Source organism: Coregonus clupeaformis, chromosome 13 (assembly GCF_020615455.1).
Source record: "Coregonus clupeaformis isolate EN_2021a chromosome 13, ASM2061545v1, whole genome shotgun sequence".
Lineage (NCBI taxonomy): Eukaryota > Metazoa > Chordata > Actinopteri > Salmoniformes > Salmonidae > Coregonus > Coregonus clupeaformis.
This window is the reverse complement of record NC_059204.1, coordinates 42,891,469-42,904,177: the sequence shown is the minus strand read 5'-3', so window position 1 is coordinate 42,904,177 and position 12,709 is coordinate 42,891,469. Positions and strand designations below refer to the sequence as shown.

The window sequence follows — 12,709 nt, the reverse complement described above, 5'->3', positions numbered from 1 at the left end:
TTTCAGTGCAGAGGCAACAAGAAGTGGCAGTGCAATGTCCAGGTTGGATGTTTATTTACAGTGCAGGAGTGGCAAACTGTACACTACGTACATATGTACGAACAATTACACAAACAGGACGTAGACTGGTAAACTAACAAATAACTGAAAATAAATCAAACACCAGGCCTCCATCATGCCTGAAAACAATGTCTGTCCAACAATGAAATGACAGGGCTTAAGTACATCTCAACATGGCCTTTACCTTGGAAGAAACCACTTCCGACTAATCACAAATACATGGTCAAAATACATACATGAAATCATCAAATGTCAACCCCATTGACATTTCATAAATATGCATACTTCAATTAATAGTGTCGCACCATGCGCAGCCTGGGAATCACCTGGTGCGAGTGTGCGCCCCATACAGAAATACTTGCTAAGACCAACTGCAAGAGTATGAAGGCCATGGTCACCCAACACCAACTGCGCTGGCTTGGGCATGTCATTAGAATGTCTAAGGAGCGCTTGCTGTGGAAGATCCTGTATGGCCAGCTACATGTTGGCCGGCGGTCTGCAGGGGGGCAGATGAAGCGCTACAAGCACCAGCTGAAAACGTAGCTGAAGAAGTGCAACGTCAAACCCACAGACCTAGAGGATGCTGCTGCCGACCGTTCCACCTGGCGGCAGCTCTGCCAGAGCGGTGTACAGAGGAGGAGGAGGAGGAGGAGAGGAGCACAAAGAGACAGCAAAAACAGCTCAGGAGATACAACCATGTTGCCCCCGCCAACACAGACAGACATACAACCATGTTGCCCCCGCCAACACAGACAGACATACAACAATGCTGCCCCCGCCAACACAGACAGACATACAACCATGCTGCCCCCACCAACACAGACTGCATACGCCCCACCTGCAATAAAGTTTGTGGATCTCGGATTGGACTCTACAGTCACCAAATAATTCACAGTTAACTCAGAAGTGGAAGTCATCATCGGATACGATGGACATTTAGCATTTAGCTCCCCCCATTTAGCTCCCCCCTTGGATTTGGCCAGCATGGCACTAGCCACCACACAGGATATCTAGCGCTTCAGACCGCGGACCTAGTTGGACAACCCTCCTGACGCAGCAGGAAGAAATAATTCACCTCTTCAATCAACGATGATTAACACGTAAGTTTGTAACAGAGTATATATGAATAGAATACAAGCTCGGACTGACACCAGCTCTGTGACACCGCTCCACAAAAGTAATGTGGACACCCCTTCAAATTAGTGGATTCGGCTATTTCAGCCACACCCGTTGCTGACAGGTGTATAAAATCGAGCAAACAGCCATGCAAACATTGGCAGTAGAATGGCCTTACCGAAGAGCTCAGTGAATTTCAACGTGGCACCGTCATAGGATGCCACCTTTCCAACAAGTCAGATCGTCAAATTTCTGCCCTGCTAGAGCTGCCCCGGTCAACTGTAAGTGCTGTTATTATGAAGTGGAAACATCTAGGAGCAACAACGGCTCATCCGCGAAGTGGTAGGCCACACAAGCTCACAGAACGGGACCGCCGACTGCTGAAGCGCGTAAAATTAGTCTGTCCTCAGTTACAACACTCACTACCGAGTTCCAAGCTGCCTCTGGAAGCAACGTCAGCACAAGAACTGTTCATCAGGAGCTTCTTGAAATGGGTTTCCATAGCCAAGCAGTTGCACACAAGCCTAAGATCACCATGTGCAATGCCAAGCGTCGGCTGGAGTGGTGTAAAGATGGCCGCCACTGGACTCTGGAGCAGTGGAAACACGTTCTCTGGAGTGATGAATCACGCTTCACCATCTGGTAGTCCGACTAAATAATCTGGGTTTGGCGGATGCCAGGAGAACGCTACCTGCCCCAATGCATAGTGCCAACTGTAACGCCCCCGTGCACAAAGCGAGGTCCATACAGAAATGGTTTGTGGAGATCGGTGTGGAAGAACTTGACTGGCCTGCACAGAGCCCTGACCACAACCACATCGAACACCTTTGGGATGAATTGGAACGCTGACCGTGAGCCAGGCGTAATTGCTCAACATCAGTGCCCGACCTCACTAATGCTCGTGGCTGAATGGAAGCAAGTCCCCGGAGCAATGTTCCAACATCTAGTGGACAGCCTTCCCAGAAGAGTGGAGGCTGTTATAGCAGCATAGTGGGGACCAACTCCATATTAACGGCCATGATTTTGGAATGAGATGTTCGACGAGCAGGTGTCCACATACTTTTCGCCATGCAGTGTACTTGAATTATTTGCCTGACTTATGGCACTTGAGATCCCATACCTGACATTCACGTCTTTCAAGTTTTATGACTTGATGAAAGGTATGATTCGTTTTAAGCACTGATCAAACTTGTACTGACAATCTCCTATACCCCAGAGCTCATAGTGGAATAGGAACAGGGAGTGCTAGCACACCCATGGACAGTGGAAGACAGGCTAGTTAGTGGTGTACATGTAGTGGCCATACAGCTCCCTATGGATTACTTGTGATGTACCTTTATACATGAGATGTAGGGTCCACCACTCTGCTGCCTATCCCCCTCTGACAGGGCAGCATCCTCCTCTGGGTTGGGCTCGATGAAGTCATAGGGGTCCTGATCTACGGGAACAACACACCAGGTTGAACCTCAGACTATGTGCTTGTTGCAAGTTGAGCACATTATTGCTCAAATACTGTTTCCTAACAGTAAAATCCACTGCATCTAAACCGGTCTTACCTTTGCATGAGTCCATCTTGGAGAGGAGAGAGAGGGCGTCGGCGCGGGCCGTCTCTGAGACCTGAGAGTGCAGGCTGATGGTGTCATCATCAGAAGGCTAGAGGAAGAGAGGAAGGGGCGAGGAGAAGGGAACTTAAGAGTTAAGTGAGCATGAACCATAAACGAGTGTACTGAACAGGTCTGCACGTACTACAGAAGGTGGTTGACTTGGGGCGGAGCTGACAGGAACTTTGTACAGGCACCTCAAATATTCTACTGCTTTAGTTCCTGCAAAATATTGTAGTGTTCCAGCACCTAAATGAGTACCGGCACCTACTTCAGTCCAGTCCAGTATGAAAATGTATGCACTCACTAACTGTAAGTCGATCTGGATAAGAGCGTCTGCTAAATGACTAAACTGTAAAAAATGTAAAGTCAAACACTGACTACAGAATAAATACAAAGTGGCAGTATCAATTTGCCATGGTTGAACGCACACCAATAGGCCTCGTACAGTCTAAGCCTGACTACAGTGGGTGAACTCTGACCTCTGTCGTAGACAGTCTTTTATCCCCATTGTCACTGCCGATACCAGAGTCAGGCCCGTGGTTCTTACTGGGGTAAAAATCCTCCATGCTGTAGAGACATATAAAGGTATAGTCAGTAATAAAACAGTCAGACAGTTTTGTTTAACTCACATTCATGACAACATCATAAGCACTTCATAATACGTCGAACATATGTCATTAATCTTCAAATATGTCATACTAGTTGTCATTATAGTTTAATGGAACACACTATTCATGATGCATATGGGCGATTGTCTGGTCTGTAGTATGATATAAGAGTGTACCTGTCTGTCAGAGGCTGGGGAAGGCAGCGTTTTCCCAGGGAGGGGAGGTCCAGAGAGTCAGGCTTCTTATCCATCCTACATGTTTGGATGTTCAGGTACTTAAAGATGTGCACCTTGCCCTTCAGGCAGATCTGAAACACACAAATACAAAGTACATGAAATAAACATCCTAAATATATAAGTGCTGATATTAAGTGTCCAACTGACCAGAGACTGTGGTATTTCATGAATACTATCACAGCTGGGGGGGGGGTCTAGGCACGTTGCCGAGCTGAGGTTAACCTGTGTATTACTGTAACCACGTCCCTGATACACATCGAGATGGCAGTGGATATTCCCATGCAGCGCCAAATGTCATTTACAGCACAAACTACCACAGATGTTGCCACATAAGAACACACACACACCTGTGCAGGTGGGGACTGCATAGGGTTGTTGTCGAGGATGATGTGCTGCAGCTGCCTGAGTTTCCTGTAGACAGGAGGGATCTCGGTGATCTTATTGCAGGAGAAGTCTAGTCTGGTGAGTGGCAGGTCCGCCAGCTCTGGAGAGAGAGCGAGGGGTAGAGAAAAAGAAAGAGAGCATAAGAGGGTTTGGATATAGAATAAGGAGAGAGTACGGTAAACCTATATAGTTGGTATCTGTCACTGCCCTGGGGTCCAGAGAGGTGTTGGTGAGGGAGAGAGAGTGAAGAGGACCAGGGGAGAGAACGTAAACTGCTACATACCCTCAGGCAGCATGTGAAGACAGTTCCTCCTGATGTTGAGTTCCCGTAAGGCCTGGAGCCTCCCCACCTGAGGGGGCAGCACCTGGATCTCATTACAGCTGATGTCCTACAGGGGGAGACAGAGAGCTGGCTGTCATACAGAGGCCTACAAATAACTGGACATAGATCACAAATCCAGATACACATGCATGTGGAAAAACACGCACGCGCCCACACTCATGAGCTCTGGGCCAGTGCTCACCAGTTCCATCAGCTCTTTGGCCTTCCCAATTTCCTCTGGGATGGACACTAGCTTGTTGTTGCTCACCACCAGCACTTTGAGAGGGAGGTTGAACAGGTATTTTGGCAATGTTGAGAGAAGGTTCCGGCTACAGAAACACAAAATACACATGCGCACTATAGTCAGTATTCAAGCTTTGTCCTGTGTGCAAGTATAACATTGGATACATCAGGAAAAGATCAAGCAACAAAAAGGTCTCCTCTGTGTTAAAAGAATGTTAGTGAAACAGAGGAGACTGCTATCTAACTGTGTCTGGGAAATCAGCAGTACTATATAGACATCATCTACAAAACAACATCCCAGTTTATTTCTCATACTATGAAAGAGGAAATGCTCTTGCTACTTGATCCTGTGAAGTCCCTGAAAGGGGAACACCATTTCTCCTGAGATGAAGCAGAATAAAATTGAATATAGCCGTGAGCAGCAATGAACGGGGTTCACAGGATGACATAAAGGACACAAGCTCAGTTGGATAACAAAGCAAGCACTCTATCATGTAGCAACTATATTTTTTTGGTATTTTATTAGGATCCCCATTAGCTGTTGTGAAAGCAGCAGCTACTCTTCCTAGGGTCCACACAAAACATGAAATATAATACAGAACATTAATAGACAAGAACAGTTCAAGGACAGAACTACATACATTTAAAAACGGCACACAGCCTACATATCAATACATACACACAAAATATCTAGATCAAATAGGGGAGAGGCGTTGGGCTGTGAGGTAGTGCTTTAACTGTTTTTTTATCTGTTCATTTGAGCAGTAGGAGATGGAATGGAGTTCCATGCAATAATGGCTCCATATAATACTGTACACTTTCTTGAATTTGTTCTGGATTTAGAGACTGTGAAAAGACCTCTGGTGGCATGTCTGGTGGAGTAAGTGTGTGTGTGTCAGAGTTGTGTGTAAGTTGACTATGCAAACAATTTGGAATTTTCAACACATTAAAAGTTTCTTATAAAAAGAAGAAGTGGTGCAGTCAGTATCTCCTCAACCTTTCGTATTTATATTAGCCCTCTGATTACAATGAAGAGCAATACGTGATGCTCTGTTCTGGGCCAACTGCAGCTTAACTAGGTCTTTATTTGCAGCACTTGACCACATGACTGGACAATAATCAAGATAAGACAAAACTAGAGCCTGCAGGACTTCCTTTTTGAAGTGTGGTGTCAAAAAAGCAGAGCATCTCTTTATCATGGACAGACCTCACCCCATCTTTACAACCATTTAATCTACGTTTTGACCATTACAGTTTACAATCTAAGGTAACACCAAGTAGTTTTAGAGATTCTCAGGACCAGTTTACTACTGACCACCCATTCCAAAACTGACTGCAATTCCTTGTCTTTCTTTGTGTGCAATAAAGGAAGTTTAGTCTAGTACTGTAGGTTGGTTATCTTTCTCAAATTTATTAGAGGCTAATTCATTGAGTCTATATACCAAATCTGGAGTGAATCTGACGTATGTTGCCCGAGGAGAAGATGATTGCAGATAATTTTGAGCATTCGCGTTACATATGCAATTAATTAGTTGTTAATATACATAGTTTTCTTGTTTTTAAAGATATCAATCCCAAATTCAGTGTGGTTCATTTTAGGGATATCCGTGATAGCAACACGTTTCAAGTTGATAGGCCACTGGTTTAAATGGACACATAAAATCAGATTTTTGTTAATAACTCAGACATCTTTTGACTAATCCCGTAGCTTTTCTCAAACTAAGTGAAGATATATACCATTTGGTGTCATTTTGTCTTATGACTTATTGAGAAGAAGATTTTTTTTTTTAAAGTATTTTTAGCATATTAGCGTATGTGCTACTACTGGTATAGTGTGGCTATATTTGAATGCATCAACGTTATTTTCTCAAACTCTTTATTTAGGGACTATTGTAATGAGTCCAAAGACCACATTTGCAGTGAATCTGACTTTTAGACCATGTGAAAAATATGTTTTATGATTATTCTAAGCGTTAGTGTTACATAGTAAAAAAGTGAATTGTTAATAGTTTCCTCATTTTGTAAGAAATAACATGGTTCATCATGGTCATGTCTTTGATTAACCTAAAAGGTTTCAAGTTGATAGGCCATTGTGAAGTGGATTCACAAAGGATTTAAATGGACATGTAAAATCTGATTTCTTGATTTATCAATAACTCTTAACCAATCCCTTAGCTTTTCTCAAACTAAGTTAAGAGATGTACCATGGGCCTACATAATTGCTGGTGTTATTTTGACTTTTGGTTCATGAGAATACATTTTTCCAAGGTTTTCACAGCCAAATCTATCCTGACGGACCTTATTGGTCCTTGAGGCAAATTTGTTCAGCATGAGGGAAGATACCTACATACAGTCGTGGTTAAAAGTTGAGAATGATACAAATATTAATTTTCACAAAGTCTGCTGCCTCAGTTTTTATGATGGCAATTTGCATATACTCCAGAATGTTATGAAGAGTGATCAGATGAATAGCAATTAATTGCAAAGTCCCTCTTTGCCATGAAAATGAACTTAATCCCAAAAATACATTTCCACTGCATTTCAGCCCTGCCACAAAAGGACCAGCTGACATCATGTCAGTGATTCTCTCGTTAACACAGGTGAGAGTGTTGACAAGGACAAGGCTGGAGATCACTCTGTCATGCTGATTGAGTTCGAATAACAGACTGGAAGCTTTAAAAGGAGGGTGGTGCTTGAAATCATTGTTCTTCCTCTGTTAACCATGGTTACCTGCAAGGAAACACGTGCCGTCATCATTGCTTTGCACAAAAAGTGCTTCACAGGCAAGGATATTGCTGCTAGTAAGATTGCACCTAAATCAACCATTTATCGGATCATCAAGAACTTCAAGGAGAGAGGTTCAATTGTTGTGAATTAGGCTTCAGGGCGCCCAAGAAAGTCCAGCAAGCGCCAGGACCGTCTCCTAAAGTTGATTCAGCTGCGGGATCGGGGCACCACCAGTGCAGAGCTTGCTCAGGAATGGCAGCAGGCAGGTGTGAGTGCATCTTCACGCACAGTATGGCAAAACATTTTGGAGGATGGCCTGGTGTCAAGAAGGGCAGCAAAGAAGCCACTTCTCTCCAGGAAAAACATCAGGGTCATACTGATATTCTGCAAAAGGTACAGGGATTGGACTGCTGAGGACTGGGGTAAAGTCATTTTCTCTGATGAATCCCCTTTCCGATTGTTTGGGGCATCCGGAAAACACCTTGTCCGGAGAAGACAAGGTGAGCACTACCATCAGTCCTGCGTCATGCCAACAGTAAAGCATCCTGAGACCATTCATGTGTGGGGTTGCTTCTCAGCCAAGGGAGTGGGCTCACTCACAATTTTGCCTAAGAACACAGCCATGAATAAAGAATGGTACCAACACATCCTCCGAGAGCAACTTCTCCCAACCATCCAAGAACAGTTTGGTGACGACCAATGCCTTTTCCAGCATGATGGAGCACCTTGCCATAAGGCAAAAGTGATAACTAAGTGGCTCGGGGAACAAAACATCAACATTTTGGGTCCATGGCCAGGAAACTCCCCAGACCTTAATCCCATTGAGAATTGTGGTCGATCCTCAAGAGGCGGGTGGACAAACAAAAACCCACAAATTCTGACAAAATCCAAGCATTGATCATGCAAGAATGGGCTGCCATCAGTCAGGATATGGCCCAGAAGTTAATTGACAGCATGCAGAGGTTTGCAGAGGTCTTGAAAAAGAAGGGTCAACACTGCAAATATTGACTTTTTGCATAAACTTAATGTAATTGTCAATAAAAGCCTTCGACACTTATGGAATGCTTGTAATTATACTTCAGTATACCATAGTAACATCTGACAAAAATGTCTAAAAACACTGAAGCAGCAAACTTTGTGAAGACCAATACTTGTGTCATTCTCAAAACATTTGACCACGACTGTACAGTTGAAGTCGGAAGTTTACATACACTTAGGTTGGAGTAATTAAAAGTCGTTTTTCAACCACTCCACAAATTTCTTGTTAACAAACTATAGTTTTGACAAGTTGGTTAGGACATCTACATGGTGCATGACACTTAATTTTTCCAACAACTGTTTACAGACAGATTATTTCACTTATAATTCACTGTATCACAATTCCAGTGGGTAAGAAGTTTACATACACTAAGTTGACTGAGCCTTTAAAAAATGTTGTCATGCCTTTAGAAGCTTCTGATAGGCTAATTTACATAATTTGAGTCAATTGGAGGTGTACCTGTGGATGTATTTCAAGACCTACCTTCAAACTCAGTGCCTCTTTACTTGACATCATGGGAAAATCAAAAGAAATCAGCCAAGACCTCAGCAAAAAAATTGTAGACCTCCACAAGTCTGGTTCATCCTTGGGAGCAATTTTCAAACGCCTGAAGGTACCACGTTCATCTGTACAAACAATAGTACTCAAGTATAAACACCATGGGACCACGCAGCCGTCATACCGCTCAGGAAGGAGACGCGTTCTGTCTCCTAGAGATTAACGTACTTTGGTGCGAAAAGTGCAAATAAATCCCAGAACAACAGCAAAGGACCTTGTGGGAATACCTGGGATAGGAATACCTAGGAATACCTGGGATAGGATAAAGTAAAATAGAACTGTTTGGCCATAATACCATCGTTATGTTTGGATATATTGAAGCAAGACATCAAGACATCAGTCAGGAAGTTAATGCTTGGTCGCAAATGGGTCTTCCAAATAGACAATGACCCCAAGCATACTTCCAAAGTTGTGGCAAAATGGCTTAAGGACAACAAAGTCAAGGTATTGGAGTGGCCATCACAAAGCCCTGACCTCAATCCTATAGAAAATGTGTGGGCAGAACTGAAAAAGCGTGTGTGAGCAAGGAGGCCTACAAACCTGATTCAGTTACACCAACTCTGTCAGGAGGAATGGGCCAACATTCACCCAACTTATTATGGGAAGCTTGTGGAAGGCTACCCAAAACATTTGACCCAAGTTAAACAATTTAAAGGCAATGCTACCAAATACTAATTGAGTGTATGTAAACTTCTGACCCACTGGGAATGTGATGAAAGAAATAAAAAGCTGAAATAAATCACTCTCTACTATTATACTTACATTTCACATTCTTAAAATAAAGTGGTGATCCTAACTGACCTAAGACAGGGAATTTTTACTAGGATAAAATGTGAGGAATTGTGAAAAACTGAGTTTAAATGTATTTGGCTAAGGTGTATGTAAACTTCCGACCTCAACTGTACAACATTTTAAGTCTCTAGGTCAAAAGGGGCGGTGGATATGAGGGTTTAAGTGAGACTGCTTATAACAGCTCCACCTAAAGGCCAATCGGTGCCATTGCCATCTATGCTTGCGTTATTTGACCATTTCAAGGGGGTAAAAAGAATCCAAGAATAACAATATCTTTACATTTTACATTTACATTTTAGTCATTTAGCAGACGCTCTTATCCAGAGCGATTTACAGTTAAGTGAGTGCATACATTATTTTTTATTTTTCATACTGGCCCCCCGTGGGTTCTTTGCTGTGAACACCTAAATATGGGCCTTTGTATTTCCTCTATCCTGGTGATATCATGGTGATATCAAACAGTATGAGGTCATTGGGTAAACAGATCATGCCACAGTGCTCCATGAGTCATCACTGACCTGATGTTGAGATAGGTCAGCATCTGCAGGTTGATGATGGTTTCTGGGATGCATTTGATGCAGTTGTGGTATAGGTTGAGGGACTCAAGGGGGGCAAACAGACACACCTCTGGGGGAATCTCTGTGAGCCTGTTCTTCGACAGATCTGGGGGGAGGGAAAGAGAGAGACAGCAGGTGAGGGTCATGGGTACACAGCGACTATATACACAGTACTGTACGTACACTACAAGATCAAAAGTATGTGGACACCTGCTTGTCGAACATCTCATTCCAAAATCATGGGCATTAATATGGCGTTGGTCCCCCCTTTGCTGCTATAGCCCCCTCCACTCTTATAGGAAGGCTTTCCACTAGATGTTGGAACATTGCTGCAGGGACTTTCTTCCATTCAGCCACGAGCATTAGTGAGGTCGGGCACTGATGTTGGGCGATTAGGCCTGGCTCGCAGTCAGCATTCCAATTCATCCCAAAGGTTTTCGATGTGGTTGAGGTCAGGGCTCTGTGCAGGCCAGTCATGTCCTCCCACACCGATCTCGACAAACCATTTCTGTATGGACCTCGCCTTGTGCACGGGGGCATTGTCATGCTGAAACAGGAAAGGGCCTTCCCCAAACTGTTGCCACAAAGTTGGAAGCACAGAATCGTCTAGAACAGTGATCATCAACTAGATTCAGCCGTGGGCCAATTATTTCTTAAGTGGATGGTCGTGGGGCCGGAACGTAGTAAAAAAACAATGTTTTTAGACTGCAAATTAACCGCAAGTAGCCCAAACATATATAATAAGTGACTAAAACATAATTTCAAACCTTGATTACATTTGGGGCCATTGCCCTGCGTAGGGTGCAGTCTTTCGGATGGAATGTTAAAACGGGTGTCCTGACTCTCTGTGGTCATTCAAATTCCCATGGTACTTGTTGTAAGAGTAGTGGTGTTCACCCCGGTGTCAATTCCCAACCTGGCCACATTCCATCATGGCCACCTAATCATCCCCTTCATTCCTAATTGGCATACAGTGGGGAAAAAAAGTATTTAGTCAGCCACCAATTGTGCATGTTCTCCCACTTAAAAAGATGAGAGAGGCCTGTAATTTTCATCGTATGTACACGTCAACTATGAGAGACAAAATGAGGAAAAAAAATCCAGAAAATCACATTGTAGGATTTTTAATGACTTTATTTGCAAATTATGGTGGAAAATAAGTATTTGGTCAATAACAAAAGTTTCTCAATACTTTGTTATATACCCTTTGTTGGCAATGACACAGGTCAAACGTTTTCTGTAAGTCTTCACAAGGTTTTCACACACACTGTTTGCTGGTATTTTGGCCCATTCCTCCATGCAGAGCTCCTCTAGAACAGTGATGTTTTGGGGCTGTCACTGGGCAACACAGACTTTCAACTCCCTCCAAAGATTTTCTATGGGGTTGAGATCTGGAGACTGGCTAGGCCACTCCAGGACCTTGAAATGCTTCTTACGAAGCCACTCCTTCGTTGCCCGGGCGGTGTGTTTGGGATTATTGTCATGCTGAAAGACCCAGCCACGTTTCATCTTCAATGCCCTTGCTGATGGAAGGAGGTTTTCACTCAAAATCTCACGATACATGGCCCCATTCATTCTTTCCATTACACGGATCAGTCGTCCTGGTCCCTTTGCAGAAAAACAGCCCCAAAGCATGATGTTTCCACCCCCATGCTTCACAGTAGGTATGGTGTTCTTTGGATGCAACTCAGCATTCTTTGTCCTCCAAACACAACAAGTTGGGTTTTTACCAAAAAGTTCTATTTTGGTTTCATCTGACCATATGACATTCTCCCAATCCTCTTCTGGATCATCCAAATGCACTCTAGCAAACTTCAGACGGGCCTGGACATGTACTGGCTTAAGCAGGGGGACACGTCTAGCACTGCAGGATTTGAGTCCCTGGCGGCGTAGTGTGTTACTGATGGTAGGCTTTGTTACTTTGGTCCCAGCTCTCTGCAGGTCATTCACTAGGTCCCCCTGTGTGGTTCTGGGATTTTTGCTCACCGTTCTTGTGATCATTTTGACCCCACGGGGTGAGATCTTGCGTGGAGCCCCAGATCGAGGGAGATTATCAGTGGTCTTGTATGTCTTCCATTTCCTAATAATTGCTCCCACAGTTGATTTCTTCAAACCAAGCTGCTTACCTATTGCAGATTCAGTCTTCCCAGCCTGGTGCAGGTCTACAATTTTGTTTCTGGTGTCCTTTGACAGCTCTTTGGTCTTGGCCATAGTGGAGTTTGGAGTGTGACTGTTTGAGGTTGTGGACAGGTGTATTTTATACTGATAACCAGTTCAAACAGGTGCCATTAATACAGGTAACGAGTGGAGGACAGAGGAGCCTCTTATAGAAGAAGTTACAGGTCTGTGAGAGCCAGAAATCTTGCTTGTTTGTAGGTGACCAAATACTTATTTTCCACCATAATTTGCAAATAAATTCATAAAAAAATTCTACAATGTGATATTCTGGATTTTCTTTTCTCA

General features: G+C 43.7%; 1 protein-coding gene across 4 annotated transcripts in view; it reads right to left on the bottom strand.

Annotated features, from left to right (window-relative positions):
• LOC121579521 (leucine-rich repeat and calponin homology domain-containing protein 2-like) overlaps positions 1-12,709 on the bottom strand; it is a 48,328-nt gene that overhangs the window by 15,129 nt on the left and 20,490 nt on the right. For all 4 annotated transcript variants that reach the window (XM_041894169.2, XM_041894170.2, XM_041894171.2 and 1 more), the window contains exons 2-9: positions 10,208-10,352; positions 4,533-4,659; positions 4,292-4,397; positions 3,972-4,108; positions 3,565-3,695; positions 3,260-3,347; positions 2,733-2,829; positions 2,511-2,614 (exon numbers count right to left, since the gene is read on the bottom strand). In XM_041894169.2, the coding sequence (XP_041750103.2) occupies positions 2,511-2,614; positions 2,733-2,829; positions 3,260-3,347; positions 3,565-3,695; positions 3,972-4,108; positions 4,292-4,397; positions 4,533-4,659; positions 10,208-10,352 (935 nt within the window). The remainder of the gene's footprint in view (positions 1-2,510; positions 2,615-2,732; positions 2,830-3,259; positions 3,348-3,564; positions 3,696-3,971; positions 4,109-4,291; positions 4,398-4,532; positions 4,660-10,207; positions 10,353-12,709) is intronic.